The sequence below is a fragment of the Dicentrarchus labrax genome, unplaced genomic scaffold (assembly GCF_905237075.1).
Source record: "Dicentrarchus labrax unplaced genomic scaffold, dlabrax2021, whole genome shotgun sequence".
NCBI lineage: Eukaryota > Metazoa > Chordata > Actinopteri > Moronidae > Dicentrarchus > Dicentrarchus labrax.
The window spans coordinates 23,557,571-23,583,104 of record NW_026136701.1 but is presented as its reverse complement, the minus strand read 5'-3'; the positions used below and the strand labels follow the sequence as shown (position 1 = coordinate 23,583,104).

Sequence of the window (25,534 nt, the reverse complement as noted above, 5' to 3'; positions counted from 1 at the left end):
AATCCCTCTGTTTACATCTCTTTGTACTGATCCGAGGAGTGCAATTAATAAAATAAGAAATCTAACAGAATATAATATGTAGACAGCTTGTGGACCTGCAGGTTTGCCGACACTCCAGTTGGGGGGTTTTTGAGGTTGGCACGGCATGACTCATCCAGTGAGAGAGAGCTCTGTCGAGGGTTACACGGCAGACAAAATGCAAGAACTGAAGTGGAAAAAGCACTCACTTCTTGAAATTGGTCCAATGACCCAAAAATCATCCTTTTTTTTTTATATACTTTTTTTTACAGCATTCCACAAGGGGCTGTCAGTTGTGTGACATTCTGTTTTGTGCTATTCAGCTTTCAGGCTTGTGGATGGCTAAAACTTTCACTCATTCCACGTTGATCTCCCCTGCATTCATTATAAAATCTGCTAATATTTAGGTGCATTTGTTTCTTCCAGCTCCTCGGCCATTACATCACATCCTCCATGTAACATATCTGGCCACCTCACTCCATATTTCTGTGGCTCCGATGTCCCCCATCACATTCCTGCAATGAGTTATTAAGTGGTCTCTACCTAAGGGGCTCTTGTGTCTAACCTGTTGACTTTGACTGCTCCCTTTAGCATCCAAGGCAGCCAGTGACAACCGGGAAACCCCATTGGCTGATTGAGGTAACTGCTGCATGACATCACCAGCTTGGGTCATTATGCTGCAGGGGGGAAAAAAGGCATCAAAAGCAAATGAGATACTTTGGGTGGCTTCATAAATAGACTGGGAGTCATTTAAGCAATTCATTGCTTTTCCAATGGTCTGTAGAAACAAAGCACTTTGTTGGGTTTTCTCTCTCTTTCCCAGCAGCTCTTACCCTCTCTTCTCATTGTATCTCTCTTGTTTCTGTCTTTGTTACTTCTCTTCATCTCTTTTTCACTCCATTCTTTCCCTCTTCCCCTCTCTTTCTCGCACACGCACACTTAAGACACACTTAAAGACGCGGATCCTCTTCCCCGCACCTGGCTTCTACAATAGAGTGCTGATCAAAGGCATCCGTCTTTACATGCCTGCCCTGATAGTTCCATAATGGGCCCATAACGTGAACATTCGGCTCCATTGTTTACGCCATTAGTCACACAGGCTTATGGAAAATTACTGCAATGCTATATTGAAAAGCCATCAGCAGCAGTAGCAGCAGTAATGCTGCAGCAACACCGTGCCAAGATGCCATCTATCACACATGCATGTTTCCTCTCCTCTCTGGGCAGAAAGCTGTTATGAAACGGCAATCTGTTCACACGTTGTAGTATAATGATGAAGGTTTTCTTGATGACATGACATGATATGATTCATCATAGCAGAACATGTGTTGGTTGTTGATGACACAGCATAAATATGGAAAAATGTACACTATTTTGATTCATATAGTATGTAACAGGTGTGGTGGCAGTATGTAGAATGATAGTCGATGGATGAAATGTCACAACAGTTTAATACAGATAACACATCTTATCACACATCATAGTCATTAACACAACTTAATTTGCACTTCAGTTTAACACTGTTAGTGTCTGATAATTGTTAGCTTAAATTTGCAAAATAAAATATTGACATTGCATAACATACCATAAGTGATGGAACAGCATAGTGCAGCACATAATAAAGATACTTAAAATGACTGTTAAACCTCTAATAAGAAAATTATAGCTTGTAAATAACTTATATTATATATATTTATATAGTTTATAACTGTTGACAGTTCTTCCTGTGATGAAAACTTAGATGCTAGTTACATGCTTTAAAGCACTTTTACTCAAGTATTTACATTCCCCCTTTTCATGTGTAAATAGACTTTTTTACTCCAATTCATGAATAATGGTACAAAACATAATGATCTTATCAAATATTGTATTGATTATTAACAGTATAAAATGTATTTAAAATGACCACATTGACTACCTACAACATAAAAAAGTGTATATCCGTCATGCATTAGTAATAGTAATCTAATAATATAATGTGTATAATAATGTAATATTCAGAAATAGACGATTTCTTATCATGAGAACTTTTGTTTCTGAAACCTGATACCTTTTCTCAAGTGAAATATAAGACTTTTACATTGTCGTATCGCTGCTCTCACATTAGTAAATGATCTGAATACCTCTTCTACCACTGCTTTGGGTTCATAATAGCGTAGAGTTTTTAACATAACAGGAATCATTACAAGAGTTACATAACTTTGTATCATTATTAGCACAATAGGATAGCCGCGGTGATTAATGGTTGCAGCCCTGTTGTAGCAGGCTCGATGCTGTTTCTGTGCTCTGTAGCGGCCTGTCGGTGACACATACGAGTCAATCAGAGAGGGCCGTTCTACCGCAGAACAGGCTCTCCGGCTTAATTAAAGTGATGTTTCAAGCTGCCACCTGGCCCGTACACACACACACATTACAGCCACACACTCACTGTATACAGTTACATAGACTATACCAACGCCTTTACACATTACCATCTCAAAAAACACACAAGCCATATGGCGTGCTTCACGCAGGCATCTCAGATGCACTCACACACACACACACACTCACACACATAACTTGCACACATAAGTCTACTCAAACACATACGTGGAGTGACATGGAGCAGCTGCTGGTGTAATTGCTCGAGGTTGGATGAGGTTATAAATGGTTTCTAGTGGGTTGCAGAGCCCTGAAGAGCGAGCCACATAGTGTTTGACTGTCCAAAAGAGAGAGAGTGAGAGAGAGCCAGAAAGAGGGCAGCTGATTAGCTTTGGACAGCAAGTGGAAATGTGTGTGTTTGTGTGTGCTTGTGTATCAATCGATTCTTCCCATACGTGTTATAGTCGTCATGTGTCAGAGGTGTGTGTTGGCAGTTGAAGGGCTGTGCAGGCACAGTATATGAGGATGACATTTGCAGCGAGTGCACATGCTGTTTTGTGTGTTTGTATTGACACATATCCACCTATAGACACATATAGACCTGCCTTCTCTCTGTTACTCGCTTACTCTTTCCCACACTCACACACACACACACACACACACACACACACACACACACACACACCTGCCTTCCCCTCTTCCTTCCATGCTGTGCCAGTCTCAGCTCTGCCGATCTCACAGGTATTTGATATTCATGGTCTATCAGCATGGAGCTACAGCGAGACGCATCAAAAAGAGTGAGAAAAAGAGAGAGAAGGGCCGGGGAGGACAAGTGAGGGAAAAATTGGAGGTTGTGAATAGAGAGGAGGAAAAAAAGAGGGGAACGGAAAGAAGGGAGAGAGAATTTAGTTCGGTACACAAAAAACCAGACCAAAAGCCCAGAAAAGTGTGTGGCCAGGTGTGTTCACCTATTTTGGGTCATATAGTGTAGAGATGATAAGGAGTGAGAGGGATTAGGAGGAAGATATGGGGGGAGAAGGGGTGAATGGGAGTGGTAAATGTAGTGATAGAAAGCAAGGGAGGAATAGGGAGAGAGAGGCAGAGTATGAATAAAAAGAGGTAGATTGTGCTACAGTAGGCAGCCAACAATGCTCTCCACGCCCGACTTCCCTCGACCAATTACACCCTTCACTGCCTCCTTCTCACTTCCCTCCCTCTCCCCACCACCTCTCTTTCTTTGCCATCACCCCCCCTCCCCTCCTTTTTTTCCCCCTAATTCCCCTCAAGCGACTTTTCCAGATGCCATCAAATCGACAGGTTTGTACGGCCAAAGTTGAGCCCGCCGCCTAACCCACTAATCGTTTCAGGCACTGCAGCGGAGAGAGGCGCGAGTGTGTGTAGATGAGGAAGAAAGGGAAGAAAGTGGAAAAGAGGGCGACTTTGAATTCTCTCCATGCTAAAGATTGACTCACTCGGTAGAATACAAAGAAGAGTGGAGGCTCTGAGGGTGCGAGACATACATTAGATGTGCAAAGTGGGAGAGGTTCAAGGGTAGAAGGCAAGTGAGAGAAAGGAATGAAGTGATAGAAAGCAGTGGGAGGGAGATGCATGTGAAAACAATGGCGTTTTTAGGTTTTTCTTCTAGTAACAGGATAGTTTTTTGTCCTCTTTCAGTTAGCAAATTACAAAACTTTCCTACTGCCGACCAGCTGTCTGTAATATAAAGACTAGTTTCAGCTTGTTTGACTTGTGATCAGTCCCCTCCTGCTTTGTGTGAGCACCTATACTGTGTTTTAAAACAGCCAAACTCATGATTCAATCACTCAATCTGCATATTTTCTGTTGTCAGACAACTGAACAAGCATAAAATAATAACTTGACCATTGCTTATAGATGCCACCTGTTGACCAGATGCAGAATATTTCCTATGTTGCTGCTCTGAGAAATCCCAAGTTTTGTTGTGTTTACCTTGTCCACATTAAAACACAAGGCTGGAAAGTTGAGATGTATTTTTCTGAAAAAAATCCATTTGGCACAAACATCAGCTCATAGCCAAAAACGATGGCTCCTCAGATCTAGCTGCTCAGAATGGCCACGCTCTTCTCCTGGGGTGACTTAGAAAGAGCAAAAGAGGAGGAAATGGAGAGATGGTGGAAGCTACAGAAAGAAAATGAGGTTTAGAGATGGGGAGGCGGCACAGGAAAAAAAATAAAGAAATGAGCAGAGGGAAATGGTTTCAAAAAAGCCAAAGAAAGTAGAGCGGCATGAAGAGACAGGTGAAAAAAAGGTGGGAGGTGGAGAAAGGAAAAAGATGGAGAGAGGGAGAGCGAGAGATACAGACGTACAGTGAGAGAGGCGGCAGTGTCTGTCTCCTTTTGTGTTCCACATGGATTCATCCCTTTCTGTCGGCCTTTCATTCACACTCCCTCGCTCGCTCACTCTGTCATTGTCATGCTCGCACACTCTCTCATTCTTTTCACCCTTTTCTATTCGACTCCTCGCCTTTTCACCCTCGCTCTATTCGTCTCCGTCCCTCCTCTCGAGCCCATCACTCCTCTCCCTCCCCGCACCTTCCTTCAACTCCCTTTACTTTGAGCTTTCTGCCTGTTGTATTTATTTTCACCCACTCTTTTTGCCACGTTTCCTCTGTCCTGTCCTCATTATCATCGATCAGGTCCTTTCAGAATCTCTGAAAATATCTTGAATCGGCTATATTTAAAGGTAGGGCCGAACAATTTGAGGAAAATATCTAATTTGGATTCTTCCGAGCAATATTGCGATTGTGATTATTCTCTGTCTCTAGGCTTGTTTTAGTCGTCTACATGGTATGAAACAAGGTACCTTTCAGGGCTGCCCATGAAAACTTGATTTGAATCATCAGTCAAGAAGAGCCCGAGTCGACAGCATGGCAGACTGTAAACTTTACAAAACGAGTCTCAAAATGCCTACAAACCACAAAACTAACTGCGATGGAAGCAGGGAAGAGTGATAGTTAATGGAGGGGCAGCAGCGGACTGTCGGTGAAGTCTGTGTCCACTATGAGCAGACGCTCTTTTGGAAATCAGATGTTTTCACATCGCAAATGATGAAGAACGGCATTAAATCGCGAAGTCGGCTAAAACATGAACAGCCACATTTCCACCCCAGGAACTCTTGACATACACCGATCAGCCATAACATCCTGACCGCCTGGGCACCCTGGTGGCGATTCACCACTTTTCCTTCCTTGGGGCGCTTTTGATAGGTACTGACCTCTGCAGACCAGGAACACCCCACAAGTTCTGCAGGTTTGGAAATGCTCTGTCCCACTCGTCTAGCCATCACAATCTGGCCCTTGTCAAAGTGGCTCAAATCCTGACGCTGCCCATCTTTCCTGCTCCTAACAACTAGATTCTATCAATATTGAGGACAAAATGTTCACTTGCTGCCTAATATATCCCACCCACTGACAGGTGCCATGATAACCAGATAATCAGTGTTATTCACTTCACCTGTCAGTGCTAATGCTACTGCTGATCGGTGTAGGAGTTTTGTGTTTCGTTGAACTGAAAAAACGGAACGAATAGTCAAACCTTCGTATCGAACAGCCAAATCAGATTGGACCGACAAAATTCTGAGCGTAAACCAGCAAACTAACTGCTACCTGTTTGAAAATTACAGTGTCACTACCTAGATTCACTACTCTCTTGTGAAAGGCAAAAAGACGACGAGCTGATTGACATCTTTCAAGGTCAAAATAGTAACTTCATGAAACAAGTTTAACAAAGATCTCGATTCCTGCTCACTATCTTTTATCTTTCATGCTATCGAGCTAACTGCTAAGTAGCCAGTTTGATAATTGCACGATGCAACCAACTATGCTGAATACTCTGTTGGTCTTTTGAGCCGCAAAAAGACTTTATTTTGTTTGTTTTCTTGAAAAATTGGCTGAGCGTAAACAGTTTGTAGTTTAGCCGACTCACAGAATGAATGTTGATTAGCTACAGCTGTGCTTGTACCTAATCAAGGTTGTATTTATAGGCAGCGAAATTAAAAATTACCAACTTTCCGTGTTTCTGATTGTGGCATATGGAATGAACTCTAGCAAATCTTGATTTAGATGTAAAAGAGATGAATCTTTTATTTCCATTAATGGGATTATTCATCTTGCAGCGCCTTACATCAGTTAATAGATGTCTTATTTTTAACCTTGAAATGACATCACATCTGCTTTACTGATCAGTTATGTTTTTGAGTTGTAATAATTAATGTTCTATCTTCTTAATCTGACCATTTGCACTTTAAGAGGATTATGTTGTTGTTAGTCACTTTTTAATTAGCCTTAAATTAAATCCCGGGCAGAATGAATTGGACTCGAGGTTCAAAAACAATTAAATTCCTGTTGTCTTGCTTGTTATTACTCCTTAGTACTTCCCATAAGTTGTGTCTGATATCAAATTTTCCTGCTTTGTTTTTAATTTTATCTCAAATTTATTCCAGGTAGTATTCAGTTGTCTTTGTGAAACATGCAGCATGCTCTTCATGCTTGCTTTTTCTTTATCTCCCTTCTTCCTTCCTTCTGTTCCTTCCTTTTTCTTCTTACTCCACACATCCTTGTTTTGCCCTTCTCCTTTTCTTTCTCTCCCCCACCTCCTTCCCCACTTTGCCTCTCTCCACATTCCCCCCCCCAGAGCAATTCCATCTCTCTCCCAGCAAACAAAGGGAGCTAATGACATGCTGACACCGAGCCCGATGATTGAATTCATTAGGCGTGCACAATAATTGCCAGGCGTGAGCGTGCACGCACCCATCTATTCAGAGGACAGCTGTCAAATAACAAGCAGGAGAGAATAGCTTTTTATTGTTGAGCTGGAAGAGAGAGGGAGAGTGAATATAGAGAAAGAGCGAGAGAAGCACCTGTTGTGGAGGGGAAGAGAGAGAGAGAGAGCACTCAGCATGTCAATTAGGCTGCTGTGTTCATGCAGGGTTACTGGGAAGTTTACTGCCTGTTTGACGCACTTGGCATCACGATACAGGTGCATGGCGTGTCGGATTTATTCTTTAGGTAGCGTGCGTGCTTCTGTCTGAATCCTGTTGGAAAACTCGTTGAGTTTAGACACTTGGAGTGAGGACAGTTTCACTTGTAGAAATAGAAAGATCAGAATTAGGTTTTTACTTGAGTTAAGGGCTGAAATAAGTTTACTTAACATCAAAACTATGACCGTCAGGATTAAGGATTACATTTAGTAGTCAGGGATGTTGGTTTGCCTGAGGAGAAAAGCTACTGTACAGTTAATGAAATGTGAACTACCACCTCTGTGGCATTTTTAATCTGACTGCAATCCATACATTTGTTCATATTAAATTGTTTTGTACTTTTCCTGTGAATTCTTGTTTGTGCTGTGGTTATATAATATATATATATAGGAATAGGTTATGGTAATCATTTTAAACACCTGATATGAGTAACATTAATACAGTATCATGTAACCAGCAAAATTGTGTTGACAGATGTACAAATATGGAATGAGGCCAATTTTTGTGAAGCAACAAGTTTGTGTTTGTGACTAAATCAAACATTTGCATGCACAGGATGTTGTGTTACCTGCAGCTGCTTCACAGTGAACTGCGTTGGCTTTGCTTTATGCCTTGCTTTCTTCCCCGTAGCTGGAAAGCTCCGGCTGCATACAACACACACAGAAGTGTTTAGTCTGCCGAGAATGTTATGGCCACTCTCTGTGGTTTGCATATTGTTGAAATTCATATTGAAACCCTGCCCAATTACTCCAGTATTAATGAATTAATTCTGATCGCTAGGCCTGAAACGGGCTCGTGTTATGTTATTTCTGATTGGTGGAGCTGGCTACAGTCTCAACTGGGGAGATGGGGTATCAGTGGAGCTGCAAAAAATTCTGAGGTTTTGGTGAAAATTAGCTTCAGGCTACGCATCAGACACAAACAACACAGACTGTATCTGTTTCATATGTAGATTAAGAGCTTCACATATTAATGCATTGCTTTTGATCTTTACAATCTCAGTCTGCATCAGCCTGCATTACTTTGATTGATTTCCAGTACACATTCACAATCTCTGATTCATCAACACTGAAAACTGAGGCCAACAACAAAAAAAACCCCTTTCTAATTTGAGCCTGATTCTTTCCTAAAAGTTTCAAAGAACCACTAACATCCTTTACTATAGACAAGCATCATGCCTCCATTCTGGAAGCTAAGTCCCTGCCTGCTTATACTAAATACCTGATTTAACACTTAAGAGCGCTGGTCTGTTTAACACTAATAAATCTGATGTAGCTAATGAGCTTGCACTCTGATTTACCTCTGTGCTATCCGCCCGGCTGCAATTTATATGCAAGTACTTTTCATTAACCTCAAGTGGCCAAATGAATGTCCTTTTAACTTTGGCCCTTCGGCTAACCCACAGGAACACCGTGATCGCAGGCAAAGCAGAAGGGGCTTTTGTGTTACTGCTTTAGGCTGGAATAAATGCATGAATGTTTTTGCGTTGTATAATTAAATATACATTATGGTATATGAGCATTTAACTGTATTTAAATGTGAGCTGTATGTTTGTTGACTGTGTAGACTGCTGCTGCTGCCTGTTAGGTTGCTGATTATGCTGTTATATGTTTAGGAAGTCTAGAGTCTAAATCTATCTTTCTCCTTCTCTCTCTCTTTGTTCCCCCTCTTACAGAAGACTGAGGAGGACGATTTGGTCCTCACTCCAGATGGGACCAGAGAGTTCCTGACCTTTGAGATCCCCCTCAGTGACTCTGGTTCGGCTGGGTTGGGTGTCAGCGTCAAAGGCAATCGCTCCAAGGAGAACCACGCTGACCTGGGCATCTTCGTCAAATCGATCATTAATGGAGGGGCGGCCTGCAAGGTAAAATATGTAATTGTGTGGCATCTTTTCCCTATTAGCTAGCTGCTATAGGTAAGATGATATCATTGTATGAATACATGTTCTGTGTAAATTGGTAGTTTCTATGTATGAGTAGCTTATTCTTATTGTTTCTCTCGGTTGGCAGAAGCAGGATTAGACGTTTTGATAGAAGACTTAATACATATTTATGTTTGACCTGATGTAACTAGTGAGCTGATACTCTTACCTTGTCATACTGACACCAGGTCAGTGTGGCCTGCACACATAGAGAGAGACACGCACACTTAAAATGATGTTTCTGTTCCTCAGCAATGAAGAAAATCTCCATCTGTAATAAAATCTATTAACACATAGTGCAGCTTTTTTCTCTCGCTGTCTGTAGCTCTGTGCTTATTAGCAATAGTCTTTTAACTTGATTGTTTTTCATATAAACACGCTTGTGTCGACAGAACATGATAATGGAGTTAAAAGCACGCTCTCTGTTAGAGATTCAATCATGACTAGAAACTGGATACACTGTGAGTGAGATGTTTGATTAGATAAAGATTGTTGTTAAATTAGAGACATGGCTTCTTTTTATCTATCACACAGCGTGTACTGTTTGGTAGTTGGAAAAACACCATCTCTTTTTGTGCTTTTACAAGCTCAAACACCAAAAGAGAATTTAAAAAACGTTTTATGTTTGATTTCTTCTTCACCAACAGGACGGGCGGCTTCGAGTGAACGACCAGTTGATTGCTGTCAACGGAGAGTCCCTGTTGGGCAAAACCAACCAGGATGCCATGGAGACGCTACGCAAGTCCATGTCAACGGAAGGCAACAAACGTGGGATGATCCAGCTCATTGTGGCCAGACGAGTGGCCAAAAGAAATGAGGTAAGGAACGAGGTGAAAGGCGGATTGGGTTGAGACCGGGGGGGGGGAGACAGAATCGTGGATATGTAAAAAAAAAAAAAAAAAAAAAAATGGACTCCATCGTAAAGATGTGTCAGAATGTTCTTGAAAAGTAAAACAGTGACACCGTTGAAAATAAAACCCCAGTACTCGCTCTAATTTTAACTGAGGTCAGTATGGAAATATTGTAGCGCATGTATACATAATGATTCATTCTTTTATTTACCCTGACCGAGCAAATATGACCTTTCGCAGCAGCAGCCTGCTTCACACTCAAGTTTCACACGTTCACACCTCAGAGCTGCCCGTTACAGCTGCACTACTGTACTGTTGACCCCCTGAGCAATTCCAGTGGAAAAAACTGGAATTGCCCAACAAATGTCAACATTTGTTACCGAGTAAATGGGGGGGGGGGTTGCTTTCATTTACAGTTACTGCCCAGATTGTTCTTTACCAGCTGATTGCAGTTTGGTCAAAAGTACAAAAAACAAACACAAGTGTCTTTTGAAAGCCTATTTTAGGATTGCCATTACATGTGACATATTTAATTTAATAACTTTGATCAGATTATCAAGATTTGGGCTGACTGTGATCCCATTTCAGTTTAAAGTGGTTGTAATTATAGTGTTTTCCTGATTAAAAAAAAATTACACTGCTGTCCTAAATAAAGACACTGGTGTGGACACGGAGCATCTCTTCAATAAGACCCACTCTGTGATAAATGCACAACACAACCCAAAGCAAACCACTGGGAAATACCCTCATGAGCAGCAATGAATCGTCTCATAAAATAAAAGTAAGTAGTTTGGTCATAGTAGTTCACCCACCCCTCCCACGCACACTCACCTCCCTTGAGGCAGCTGGAGAGAATTTTTTTTTTTTTTTTTTTTATAAAAACATGGCTGCAAACGGAGCTACACAATTTTTTTCCCCCTCCCTTCAATGTCATGTTTTTACATTCTCTGTACACCTTGGCCTGTCGCCTGCTTGAAAGCCGAGGCTGAGTCTGTGTGCACCACTGCTGTGTGTCTGCGTACGGACGCGCACGTATGTGCGCACGTGTACGCCTCTGGCACTGCCTGGCTTCCCTGCTCTCCTTTTCCAACCTGGTGTGTCAAAGTTTTGATTTCCCCTCGGCCCGTCTGGTAATTGAAAGCAGAGGCTAAGCCTGGAGGTGTGTTTTGTGTTTGTGTGTCTCTGTGTGTGTACATGCACAGGTCTTTGTGTCTGCGTGCGTATGAGTGTGTGCATATGAGTGTGTAGTTTGTGCTTTTGTATATCCTGCTTATGCATGCATGCATTTATTTTCAAGGATCTTTCAGTGTGTTCGTTTGCAAACAGATACCCTGTGTGTATGTGTGTAGCACGGCTGTGTCAAGGCAGTGAGACTTCACAGACAGCATGGTGGATGAATAAAATTCGAGCACTGGGAGTCTCGTCAATCTCTACTTCACATGCAGAGCTGGAGGCATGGCCTGAGGCTGTCCAAGTGTCTGGCTATTTATAAGAAATGGTGTCCAAGCCACTCAGATAGGAGCGAAACAACAATTTAATACACTTATAGTCAAAGACACTGCTCAGAGCTGATTTAGAAAGTCCCTATAGAGTCACTATAGATTGTCAATACACATAACCAGCTGTCCATCAAGTATTAGTGAAAATCAAATAACACCTAATCACTATAGGATCAAATCTGTGGCTCATTTTGACATATTGTCATACCCATACTGACATTTGGGATCAAATAATCCTGTATTTACTTTCTTCCCCATGTTTCCATCCCTTGACAGCCAATCTCAAATCAATCTCAAATGTTTGCCGTTGCATAAATCACAAGCCCAACTGCTCCCGTTCCTTCCTCCATCCCCATAGAAACACAGAGAACCCAGAGCAGCTGACTTCCTCATCACCGTTGGCACCCGATGGGATCGAGACCTTCCCAGAGCCCAATTATCAGCCTGAATATGCAATGAGCTGCTGCGGTGTGATTTGTCGACGCGGCCTCAGTATGGCGAATCCCCTCGGCTATTACTGAGGCATTTCACCTCGGCCCCTCAGCCGGCCTACTCATTAACTGTCTCATTTAAAGTCAAGAGCAGCCGCATGCCAACAGTCACAGCGCCATATGGTGACCTTAGAAATTAGTTTGTTTCCGTGGGTGATTTGTTGTATGTGTGTGCAGGTTCGATTGGATCTGTTTGCGTTCAAGCCTGTCCTTTTGTCCAGTAATTAAGTGAAAATAAGTTCCACCTTCAGTTGATGATCGTATAAAAGTAGTACTAGATCTTTAGATAAGAAGTTATCGTTAAAGCTTTCATTACCCCCATTACAGCAGTTAGAGTGCCTTGCTCATGGACTGGTAACTCCGTGCATTTACCTTAGCTATGGTTGATCATCTTTTAAATTATTATATGTTGTTATAAATGAATATATTCAATAGTATATAAAGTTAAAATCGCTCCACAGCAGCCGACTGTTGTGCTGCTTGTGTGTAAATGCAGCATCTACATTGTGGATCTTATACTTAAACAAGCAGCCTTCTAGTCTAAAGTCCACTTCATCACGCTTCTCGCTTCTGCTAGCCACCTAATGTACCCACATATGTCTTCTCCTGTAAACTGGAGTTGTCTGTTATCATCAGAATGTGTTTGGCATGGGTTATTACAGCACCTCAACCATTTAGTGATCTGAAAGGATCATTGGGCAAAGACCTTCTGCCAAAATCGAATCCCAGCCTAGCTAGTTATAGTCATTGATCGGGCTGAGGTAGCTCCAGTATTAACTCGAGTGTGATAGTGTTATCGCTCGTTGTATGACGCTGTGATGATGGTTATCCCCTTCAGCAATAAACGCAGAAACCATAGCAAATCAATACAGCCAACTATCCAATGGATAAACAATGAGGGTGCAGGCATATACACACAAACACACAACTTCTTAGGCCATGGATGTGTGTTTATGGATGACAGGGCCAGCAAATGGTCTATTTGTCCAGCAAACAAGAGAGTGTCATCATGGGTCCTGAGGGAAATGTCAAGATGCTAGCAAGCTAGCCATCCCCTGCGGGGGGAACACTAGCTCACTTAACAGCCTATTGGAAATCCATGCTCATTCATCCTGGTTATCACACTGCTAGCATTAGCATGGATAGCTGCCCTGTCCATCCATTACTGTTCAACAAATATTAGTGTGGCTAGTTCCCTTCTGCCTCATTCTCTGACTTTTATTTAGTGTTAGTAGGACTCATGTTTGAGTACAGGTCATGGATGGGTTTCAGGTTGCACTGTGCTCTAACTGTGACAGGAGGTGTAGTACATGAATTAATAACTTTCTACAACTGGTCAAAACAGACATTATGAGCATAATCCAAAATAACAAACCATATCACCTCCCTCCTTATTCAGGAGGCACCTGGGAGCCCGCTGGGACCTCAGCAGGCTATGAACACCTCTCTGGACGACCACGAGCGCCGAATCTCCCACTCCTTGTACGGTGGCCTGGAGGGCCTTGATGACAACTTGATGCCACGACAAGGCATGATGCCACGCACAATAGGTGAGATTGACATTTTCTTTGAACGTATTGCCTTTAGCTCGTTGTACTCATCCTGTTGCTACTGATTATAGGGTTTGTCGAGTTCTGTGGGCATTCTTAGCTGGATCTCAGTCTGATACAATGCCGTGTTACTATGCAACACTAGTATTGGTGAATCAGTATAGATTCTAGTTAGACATACACTATAAGAATAGTACTGTGTAGCAGACACACAGAAAAATACGGTAACTCTAAGAAAACAAGTGCAGTATTTATATTTCCCCTCTGTTAGTGAGTGTTTTCCTGGTTTTGATTTGGTGGTCTAACCTGTCAGGTTTTATCAACACAGAGTATGGGCTACTTGTGCCATCTAGTCTCAGTTCCTGTCAAGACTCAATGGCTTTTAATGTCTCGGAAAATGTCAGGGAGAGACAGTAAGAGATGGGAAAACGGCCCCTGGATAATTTGCTGCTGCAGACGCTCTGCTAGTGACTGATTCTTTTTCTGGTGTGTGTGTTTTCTGAAAGCGTGTCTGTGTACTTTTGTTAGTTTGCATACTCATCAGTCTTTAAAGATGTTATTGCTCAAACCAACTCTGAGTTGGTTTGCAAGTGAGTGTGAGTGTGAGTGTGGTGTGTGTGTGTGTGTGTGTGTGTATGTTGGATTAAGTGAAAAAGATTAGCAAGCATATTTGTATCCGTGTGTGAGAGCTCTGCACGCATCTGTACACGATTGCATGTGTGTAGCACTTGAATGATTGATGGATGGGTGGTGAAGTTGCCTAATGTCACAGAAAGGATTCTGTACACCAGATGGTGGAACTGCTCAGCTCGCCTGTGTTCAAATCAAGAAAGTACAAAATGACCCTTTCATTTTTTGTCGTCTGCAGTTGTTTCTTTGCTTTGACTAAGATTATCCACGCTTCCAACTGTTACAGTCAGTCCAGAAAATAATGCACACAAATACATTTAATTGTAAATTAATTAAGCAGAGGAAGAGTTGGTACACCAACTTCTAATCTGTTTTTTAAATTAGCTCCTTCCAACTTTACCTCATTAATCAATGAGACATAATGTGAAAGTGTGAACCTGTTTTCCTTTCATGCAAATTGGTTGACATTGACACTGTTGTTCCTGTAAACAACAGAAAAAAGTGTGAGTTCTGACTGACTAAGGAAGTGTTAATAGGTGAAGTTGGAGGCCGCCACAGTGACTGCCTTCATTCGTGCTTAACAAACAGCGAGGGCTTCTAATGAGTGTACAGGGTCGGGAGTGAAAGCACAAGGCAGATATGGAAGAGATACAGTAGTTGCCTGCTCAACAGTGGCAAACGAGATCATTGTCATCAAGCCGAACAGACGAGCTGATTTCTGTACCTACAGGCCCAGTGCTTTTATAACAGCTAGAGCCGATCAAAGTGCTGTATGAAGTCAGTGAATACATGAAATCACTAAATATACAGTAGGACATCAACATGGAGCTGCCAGCATACATGGACATATCCAGGCACATCTTACTGGCTGTGTTTGTGATTTTGTTTTTGTCCTTAACCAACAGGTGCCCATACCATGGACATATATTACAAGTTAAAACACTTACTAAGACTATAAACAGTCTCTTCAGTATCCCTCTTTATATGATATGAATCCAATTTTCTGATTAGATACAGATGCTGCATTGCTTTCTTTAAATGTACCTACGTATTAAACTCCTCTACTACTTCAACAGGCTGATCATTAATCACAACAAGAGGAAAATAAGGACAGACGTTGTGGTGGCTCACAAAAACTAGCACTTTAGGCCATAAAAGATCAGAATATTACCATAATCTAAATGATAACACCTTCAAATCCAAACTGGAGATGTCCCAAGCTCATCCTAAGGATCAGTATCAACGCTGAAAAGTATTTGGGCCCCATCTGTGAATGATAACCAACACTGATACTTTTCACAAATATGGCAGGTCATATCAGCTGCCACTAATTAATGTTAATACTGTGAGTAACTTGATTAGGCCAAAATTAAACTTTGACATTGGACAAGTTTCATTTTGGCCCAGTTTCCAGTGTAAGTGCTCTCGGCAGCACAAGGACTCCGACCTGGATTAGGGCCAAAAGAATTGATCGGGACAGCCTCATTTAAAACAGTACTGTTAGCCTGTTGCAGGTGCCGGGTTGCAGTTATCTCTAGTAAAAGACAACAAAACAAGCAATAAACAAGCAGAGCAGGAAGATTTTGTGGAGAGGACAGAATGGTTCCTGTATAATCCATGCTTCAGCATTATAAAGCATTTCTGTGTAGAATGGGTAGATAATACCAGATTCAACTTGCTGTACATTTTTGAACAAAAGAATAGATGAATACAAAAAAAGAAATCAGCAAAAGGGCATAAGAAACAGGGAAAGAAAGGAAGGAAAGAAATACTTTAGGATGGACAAATGGTAGGTAAAAAGGTAACAGTAGTTTGGTTTATAGGTTAGGTAGACAGACATTGGTAGATACAGTAGGACTGAAGACTCATTGAGTGACTGCTGCCAGCAAAAAACAGGACGGAAGTAAAGAGAAATCTGATGAATGAAATGCTATGTTATTGCCTCTCTGCCCTCACTCCTCCTTTGAATTAAATGTTATTCAAAATGTGGAGCAGTTGGCAATCATCAGCCTTAACAAGAACAGGAAGGATTATACAAAAGATGGTTCTAACCTTCAATGACCTCACGTCAGTGCTGTCACAGCGTTCAGTGACATCCAACCCTCATCCTCTGAGGATTAAACACACCGTGCGTGCCCCCAACACCTGCTGCTTCTGGGTCCTCTGTCCTGTGTGTTTTTGTGTTTTCCCATCAGGTTGGCAGGGCTAAGCAGGGAAATTAAGATGTCAGGGTGGCTAGAGCGGCCTGTTCCTTCTAATATTTCACCTAACCTCAACAAGGCGGGACACCAGATGCAAGAAACCTCCGAGGTTGGCCTGTGGATGGATGTGCACTATATAATTACTAACTATCACAGACACATGAGACATTTCCCTGCTTATTAAACACTTAATCAGCCCAGTGGAGTTTTTTCCTCACCACCTGAGGGGAAATTTCAACCTCAGTTTGTCTCGTAAAATATTTTGGATCTTCTTCCTCCATGTGGTTTCTTAATCAGTTCAAATCAAGTTGGTAATAAAACTTAAGAATGATGGTCCATTTTTTTCCCCATGCACTTGGCTTGACCTTAAAATATCAAAGCAGCACATTTTTAAGAACATCGCTGCGGTTTTGTGTCAAAGTGAGATTGGAAAGGCAGGGGAAGGATTAAAAACTGTTGTTTAATTTGCCACTGTGGGCTAAGCACAGAGGATAAAGGCCAGTAGGCTCTGGGTTTAAGCTGGTTGACTCTGCTTGATGCCTATCCGATTACCTGGAGTTGTTATTGTTCACTGCAGTGAGCAACCAAAACTACCTGCATGGCAACATACCGCTACAGGTAGTAAAAGAAAATTGGGTGTTTTTGTGTTTAATTTGGGTGAAATAGCCTTTTAAATCACAGTTTGGCAAGTTTGACCAATGCTTGTATTTAAAGTCAAGTCCATTTCTATTTATAGAGCCCAATGTCACAAATCCCAAAGTTGCCTCAATTATAATCTGTACAGCACCCTACAACACCCTATGTCCTTAGAGAATTCACCCAAAAAAACAACAACCCACAGACATGCAATAGATGTCGTGTGTACAGAATGGACCAGCATACTAAAATTACAGTACAGACAATGAGGACAACAAAATTATAGATTTAGTTTATAATGACAGACCAGCTGAAAGGTCTGTAACTTTTAACTTGTGTGGTCTCGGGTTGGAGTTACTGTGGAAGCTAATTTATTGTTGCCACATGTCGTACTTAAGAGTGCATTAACATGAATGCGATGATTCACAAATGTAAACAGTTGTGTCACGACTGGTTTAAATACTGTGGAATAGTCTGGAAAAGCAGACTCCCAGCTGCTGCTCAGAAGCCAACAGTGGAAGGCCGTAGATGCACTTAGCAGCTCCCATATGTGAACGTGTGTGAATACGAGGCAGAGCTTTGCGTGCTCAGCAAACCTCCCTTGAATACATAAAAATTGTGTGTGTGTGAGTGCTGGGGGGGTCTTTCACAGTTGCTTGGAATAATTCTGTATTCTCATTGTAAGGGTGGCACAAAGCATAAATCATGCATTAGGCTTTCTTAGAAGACAACATCGTTCCCATTCAGAACATACCAGCTCGCGTTTTGGCCCGTGCACACCCTTAGATCACTCGCTGGCTTTCTGCACTCCGAAGATGCCAGGGATAAGAGAGCGACTTAATTATTCCTTCAGGCCAATAGCTTTCAAGGCCCAGCACCCCTGGCAATAACCTCCTTACTAATTATGCAAATAGACCGAGACAAGACAAAATGAAAAGAGGGAAAAAAAAACAAAAAAGTCCTGCATTTCTTTCACCTCTTGCTATCTCCGTTTTTTTTTTTTTAATCTAGAAAATCTTTTAAACCTCCTTGTTCCCTCCTGGCCATCGTGAGTCCCCCATTTTTACCCTCAGGTATTCAGCAGTTTTGCATAAAGAGCATCGTAATAGTAATAATAGCCTCTACCAGAGAATCTCAAATGAAATGCCACCTATTGTTCCACTGCAGCTCAGTCAGAAATTATTACAGCCACTGGGATAGATAATGTGTGTTTATTGGTTTGGTTCTCAGGTGATGGGTGTGCGCTCCGTCCACATGGCAGTGCTATTGTTGCTGGCGGATGGCTGCCCTCGGGTGCTGGCACTAAAACAAAGAGGCTTTTTTTCCCTCCCTCCTTTTACCAGGCTAGTGAGTTGACAGATTCATTGGTTTTCTACTCAGTAGCTGCCAGTTGATTGTACTGCAGTGATTCAAACTGTGACATTGATGGGATTCTCAGTGTCGTGCATTGGACTGCTTAGGGAAATGGGATTAAGTGGTTCTGTGAGTGCATGTGTGTGTATGAAACGTGTGTATGTGTGTGTGTGTGTGTGTGGTCTGAGAAAGAGAAGTGACCATGCTGTGCTAGAGGACTCACCCGGACTCCCAAATTCGCAGCGAATAACAAACACACAGCAGGAGGAGGCTGAAGTAACATAAACACACAACACACACACGCTGGAACCTCTGGAACGGTTAATGCAGTAAAGGTCTCACTGTGGTAAGGTCACGCACTCGCACACTTTTGCACATGCAGTTCAGCACACTTACAGTGCATGTGTGGGTGAATGCTCATTTACAAACATGCAAACTCTTCTATCTGATGCACATACATGTATATTTTTTATTAGTTCCTCTTTATATTTAGAATATAATTACCTTTATTCTCCTTTTTTATGATCAGCAGTTTAAGCATATCAACAATTGATCCTTTTACACCATACTTTGTAGAATTCCACAGACTACTAGGACTATCTAAAGTAGTATGAACGTGTAATATGTGTTAGATTAGACTCGACTTTTCAGCCTCTGTTGTCAAAAAGAATTCATGTGTTCCTGTCAGTAAAAACCATCCCAAGCGCCACGAGAATAAACACCTGAGGCCTTAAAATTGTGACGTCTTCCTACCTTCAAAGCAGTCTGTCCAACAGAGCAGTAACTCCTGCTTTCTGTCCAAATTCAACACAGATGATGATGAAAAGTAGTCCATTTGTTTTAATTTAGGAGAGCCACACCCATCTTTGCATATTACACAAACTATTGTGTGTAAATCTATACCACAATACCTGTGCAAACAAAGTGTGTATCCTGACACAATGATCAGTATAACAGGATGGCGTCCCATGTACCAAGGCTGAGTCCTTGCTGCAGCGGCCCAGGTTTCCAATCCAACCTCTGGGCCTTTGCTGCTCTCCTTTCTTCCCCCCTTTCGTGTCACTCTCCAGCTGTCACCTCATCAATTAAAGAATTAAATAAAATAAATATTATAAAACACTTGCTATAACTTCCAGGGAAACACTGGATACCAGAGAGAGTGAGAGTGAGTCCATGTAACGTTTCTAAAACTTTAATTCAACACCTCGTCTGTGAACAATCATATCTGATTTCATCAGTTTAACAGTGACGACAACAACTCCCACGATGCCATGCTATTTCAGGATGTTGTCAATTGTGTCTTTTTGTAAATGTGTTGACATGAGACCCCTAGTGCCATAAATCACATAGTGTGTGTTAAACTCAAAATTTTTTGTATAACAGGTATTGGTGAGATTATTTCTGTAATAAATAGGTGACAAGAGTTTTTTGCAAATTCACAAATGCTCAAACAACAGAAACCTGCTAGCACAAGCCTTACTTCAGTATTTTCCCAAAACAGGGTTAAGACAGGACAAAGTGCATTAATGAGTTAATTTGAGTGAAAGATCACTTTGTAGCTTCTTACTATTTAAGGAAAGTAACAAAGAACAGTGACCGATGACTTTTTAAACAACCTTTACACACACACACACCCTCACACTGTCACACCACCCAGTCCCCCCTCTTTCGTTCCTCTATTCAGCTCCATTTACATCAGGTCATTCACCCACGCTGGCTGGAAGCAGCAGCACCCAGTCCCGCATTGATCCCCTCGGTGCTCCGTTATGAGAAACAAACAGCAGGCCTGGCTCAGTCCTCTGGGTCCCCGTCTTTATAGCCCAAACGCTTTCTAAAGACAAACAAACTTCTCCCTGAGCTCAGTACACAAGGCTTTTATGGAGCACTGAAGCTGCCCTTCTTTTCATGCCGAGGAGCCCCCCCACTCCCAATTTCAAAATACAGATTAAAGACAAAGTCATGCGCTGCATATCAAGGGGAGTTTTTAAGCCTTGCTTTTCAGAGGCAGAGAAAGAGGACTATTTTATTTTTTCGCCTCAGCGCAGGGAAGTTTTTTATCTTTATTTGCGAGGGTACAGCTTGAATTAATCATAGTGTTTTGACATAGGAACACCATTGTGCCTGCTGCCAAACTCCACTTGGTATAAGCTGATTAGCCAGGAGCAGTTTCACTCTGCGTTTAAACTCCAAAATATGTTGCGTGGTTTAAAAAGTTACCCTGTATTATTTTTACTTTTTGTAAACTTGTTTTCCCGTAACTGGCCCATTGAACAGTTACTACAGTCTCGTTGCCTGTTGTCACAAATAAATTCATTCCTGAGGCTGAGAGAGCTGGGTAACTGACCAGCTTTTCTGAGCTTTTACAAGTATTTTTCTTCTTCTTGTAGTTGGCATTATTTTTATATTATCCTGCTAGAACTGAAAGAGTTATTTTGTCAGACCATAGTATTATTTTTTTCCCCATATCTTGACTCTTTGAATCCAGTCGTTAAGGTTTTGTCTTCATTGGCTGTAAAGACACCATAGCACTTACAGATGAGGTAGGTGTCACATGACCTCCAAATGGAAACACATTTTATTTCTAATCACATTTACGTAATTCCCAACCAGCAGCGAAACAGACTGCTGTGACTTGTGCTGACAAAACTGTTCAATCTGTAAATGACTCATAATTTATGCATTATGTAGATGCACATCGCACGTCATTTGACAGTAATTGTGGTCGTTGTGCAGAGTAATCAGCAGCTGTGGAGGTGTTCATCATTGATATTCATCATATTTTTTGTGTACATCATACTGAGCGGTGAGAAGAAGCAAGACCTTAAATTAAAATGCACCTCTTAGTGTTTGACTCAGTCACTGTATAACAGGGTTTGTTATGTGCACCAAGGAGAATGAAAGCAGAATGGAGGTTGAATGAAACCGATTCCTGTTGGAACAAAGAGTGTCCTGATGCTAATGAGGAGTAGTTTGACATTTTGAGAAAGATACTATTAGCAGAGAGTGAGATTAAAGATTTGATACCAGTCTCGTGTCAGTGCATTAACTATGAAGCTGGAGCCTCTGGGTAAGTATGAAGGAGGTGATTAGCTTAGCATTGCATAAAGACTTTTCAGCTTACTGAATAGAAAGTTTGATTTCATTTATTTAATCTGTACACAAACAGAACCAACAATGTTTGGTTCTATAACTATTCATAATTAAAACAGCAGCCAGAAGCAGTGACTTCCTGGAGTCTTACCGTCACCATGAAGTTGCCAGGCAACCAGAACACAGCAGTGCTGGGCAGATGGATGAAAAAAGAAGCAGGCTAGCCGCTTCCCTGTGTTTCCGCTCTTTACAGTGAGCTAAGCTAATTGCCCCTCAACTCCAGCTCTGTACGAACCATGCAGACATTGGTGCCATCTATATTCTGATCTAACTCTTGTTGTATTTTTGTGTAATTCCCAAAATGTCAAACTATGCCTGAGCCTCCATTGTGTTCTGGTCAATTGAATCTGCTTTGTTTGGGATGTTTTGTCTCTAGTATGATGGATTGTTTTGCGTCAGACTCAGGAAAGACGGACCTTTGCTCTTCCATTTTAAAGGACGCGAGAACTTGACATCAGCGATTTCTTCTTGATAGCTGTGTGGTCAATCATAAGAGTGAGATCAGTTTGAGGAACAGAACAACTCCTTGATACAGATGACCGTTGATGATGACGATGATTTTGTCTCCTCCAGGAAACTATCAGCTCTCACCGACCGTCAACATGCCGCAGGATGACACTGTGATCATCGAGGACGACCGGCCGCCCCTCCTCCCTCCCCACCTCTCTGACCAGTCGTCGTCCAGCTCCCACGACGATGTGGCCTTCACCGCTGACATGACGCCGCCGTGGGCCAAAGAGCTGCCCACTCAGAAAGACAAGTGGGCAAAACTTATGTTGTTTTACCTTCAGTCTGTTAGATGTAATGTCAACACTCAAGCTGAATTTAGGAGTGGTTCTCTGTAGTAAATGTGTCATTGCTGTTTGAACTGCAGCACCATTTCTGACTTCAACCCAGCACTCGTTTTGCTTTTGCCTCAAATTAGGTCTTAAACTGTGAACAAAGCTAGAATTCCCTGCATAGCAAGTACATGTTTTTTTTTTTCTTAAAGTCATTTGAACAAGGTCAGTGTGTCTCCTGTGTTATCAGTTGTGTGTATATGTGTGCGGTGTGTACGTTAAGTGTGTTCTTTCCTTGATTGCACTCTGATTGTAAGCAGCGCTCATCGGGGAAGCCCTCTTCCGCACTGACCTCTCAGACTGATGTGAAGGACCCCCGTTCTGACCCAGTGCTGATGAGAGCCTGTTATGTTTTTCCCTTTGTCAATGTCAGACTATTCAACAAAGGAATGGGTGTACAGCTGGCATTATCCAATAATCATTTAGTCTATAAAAGATCAGAAAATAATGAAAAATTCCCACTGCTTGTTGTCCGAGGTGACATTTAAGAAGCTAAAATCACAGAACGTTTGTCCTTTTCCTTGATAAGTAATCCATATTATTAATGCTCTGATTGGTTTCAGCACTAGTACAGTGCCTTTCAGTCTCATATCACGGCATTAGCTCTTTTATCTGTTTTGTCTTCACAGTGAGGTCAGCTGCAGTAGAGACTAAACCGTTGACCATTGTTCATTTTCACAGCTGTAAAACTTCAACAAACCAGGAAGGAAGAAATTTGCCCGTCGCAGATTCTTTCTGAAGCTGCTAAATGAAAGGCATGGAATTGTGAAATCAGGGCCATAGTGTTGGGAATGCTATCAGTGGTGCACAAGTGTGTATGTCTGTGTGTGTTCTCTCCAGTGATGTGAAAGATGAAGGCTCCAGCTATCTGATTAATCTTTCTATATAATGACTCCCTGTGAAAATCTGTTTCTCTTTCTCTTTATGTTTAGGCCTGACAGTCATTTTCTCTTTCCACAATCTCTTTTTAATTTCATCATTTGTTTCTTTTTCTTCTTTCTTCTTTTCTTCCCCTCATTTCTCTTTTTCATATCTCATTTTGTTTCTCTTGTTTAACCCTCCTTCTCCTCCCACTGTCTCCTCTGTCTCTTGTTTTTAATTGTGTTCCTTCTTTTGAACCCTTCACCCATCTCCGACTCCATGCCACATTTTCTTTTTTCTTTCTCTTCCTGAAGTTCCTGTACTACCTCTATTACTTCTTTTTATTTGAAGTCTTTATATTTCATATAGAAGATGCTAGAGATGTTCGTTATCAACAACAATTATCTGCTCTTGTCCTTTCCCTCTAGTCCTGTGACACAACTCTCCCTGTGTAGGATCAATAAAGTCAGTCTTATCTCATCTTCAACCCTCTATCCAGCTCCGTGAGTCCAGACGAAAATAATCCGGACGCTGCTTTCCAAAGGGAAGGCTTCGGACGCCAGAGCATGTCGGAGAAACGCACCAAGCAGTTTGGAGATGCCAGTCAGCTCGAGATCATCAAGACACGCAAGTCCAAGAGCATGGATCTAGGTACAGCTTCCAAACCCTCCATGTTCCTTCCCTAATTTGGGATATTCATTACATTTCAGGGATATAAAACAAGTTGTCCAACTGGGATTCAGTCATTGGGATTAAGGTTTCTCAAAGTTAGTTTGTTATATTATATATTGTTAAAGCTTAGCTACTTTTTTAGATTTCTCTTAAAGCTACAAAATATTGTTTATAGATTTGGTTCTAAATATTACTGCCTGAAAAAAACGAACATGGACACCTTGCATCAGCCAGTCCACCATTTAAGGACCTTCACATCACAAAATAAAAGGTGCTGTCTTTACCATGCACAGTATCTTACGAGCATCTTGAGTTTTCCTGTGATGTGAATGCTTCTAAGTCCTAAACATGGAAACCTTCCCATTGTTACCTTTGATTGTGCACAATGTATTTGCTCCGGGATGTACACGTGGTAAACCCAGGAGCACAAGCCTTCCAAGCCGAGAGGTATAATTCCCTTCTTCCCTGCTATAATCTCAAAATATGAGATGTGTTGAGTTAACTGCATTAAGTATTGAAGGCTTTTGTACACATTATAGAGTCACACCTCAGTTACTTCAAACTCTACTAAACTAAAACCTTAAGATCTGATTTCATGTAACCTTGAGCACATATCCCTGCACGCCCTCCATGTTTCAAACATGTTCCTTATATTTAAATGAACTCCACCCTCTTGCCTCTTTGTATGAATACAGACTCTGCATCTCTCGCCAAAGTCAAGAACTTCACTGTGTTGATTCACCTTGAAATGGCTTCAAACAGTCGCTGATTGCTTTGGCTGCTACAGTCTCTCTGCTCGCACTCTCTATAATCATATCTAATCTTCCCGACCAGATTGCCGCTCTGTGCCGTGTTGATATCACAACAAGTCTGATTGCTATCCTCAAACCCTCTTTTCATCCACCCCACTCCCCCCCTCCACCTCCTTGTCTCGCATGGCGTCCGATCCTAATTGAGATGAAGCAGTTTGTGATGTTTGCAGCGCTACCTGGATGATGCATGTGGAATGTCATGAGCACTAACTGAACCCCAAATGTTTGTATCCCTCCCCTCTTTCCTTCCCCTTCCTTTAACAGTAGCCGACGAGATTAACCTCACCCCTCGTCCCGAGATCAACACAGGTAAGGACCGGTGCACTGAAAGGTAGAATGGAAAACTTTGCCACCATCACCATCACTTTTTCTTCTAAGGGTACATATCTAAGGCCTGGGACTGAGTGCTATAAGCTGTGTTTGACTTTTACGTTCAATAAGAAACCACCAGCTGATCTGGTTTATTGAGAAAGTATCGCTGTTTTATGATGTTACACCATATGATATTTTAGTATCTGATCACATTCAGCACATTATTTGCTGACTTATACACCATAAATCCTTAAATACAAGCTGGTGTTGGTGTAATCTTTTATTTGATGCTAAACTGCTATCGATCAATTTCACATTTTCGCAAGTTCCACACCCTCCGTAGTTCCTCCTCCATGCTTCA

The 25,534-nt window shown here is 41.8% G+C and overlaps 1 protein-coding gene across 9 annotated transcripts in view; it reads left to right on the top strand.

Moving 5' to 3' along the window:
- LOC127366928 (partitioning defective 3 homolog) overlaps positions 1 to 25,534 on the top strand; it is a 227,449-nt gene that overhangs the window by 126,209 nt on the left and 75,706 nt on the right. For 5 of the 9 annotated variants that reach the window (XR_007885414.1, XM_051406423.1, XM_051406417.1 and 2 more), the window contains 7 exons: positions 610 to 657; positions 9,071 to 9,259; positions 9,964 to 10,134; positions 13,557 to 13,707; positions 22,251 to 22,437; positions 23,877 to 24,028; positions 25,126 to 25,170. Coding sequence is in view for 8 of the 9 variants with exons in the window: in XM_051406423.1 (XP_051262383.1) it covers positions 610 to 657; positions 9,071 to 9,259; positions 9,964 to 10,134; positions 13,557 to 13,707; positions 22,251 to 22,437; positions 23,877 to 24,028; positions 25,126 to 25,170 (943 nt within the window). In the remaining variant the exon portion in view is untranslated. The remainder of the gene's footprint in view (positions 1 to 609; positions 658 to 9,070; positions 9,260 to 9,963; positions 10,135 to 13,556; positions 13,708 to 22,250; positions 22,438 to 23,876; positions 24,029 to 25,125; positions 25,171 to 25,534) is intronic. The other 4 variants (XM_051406432.1, XM_051406400.1, XM_051406408.1 and 1 more) reach the window with 3 other exon arrangements.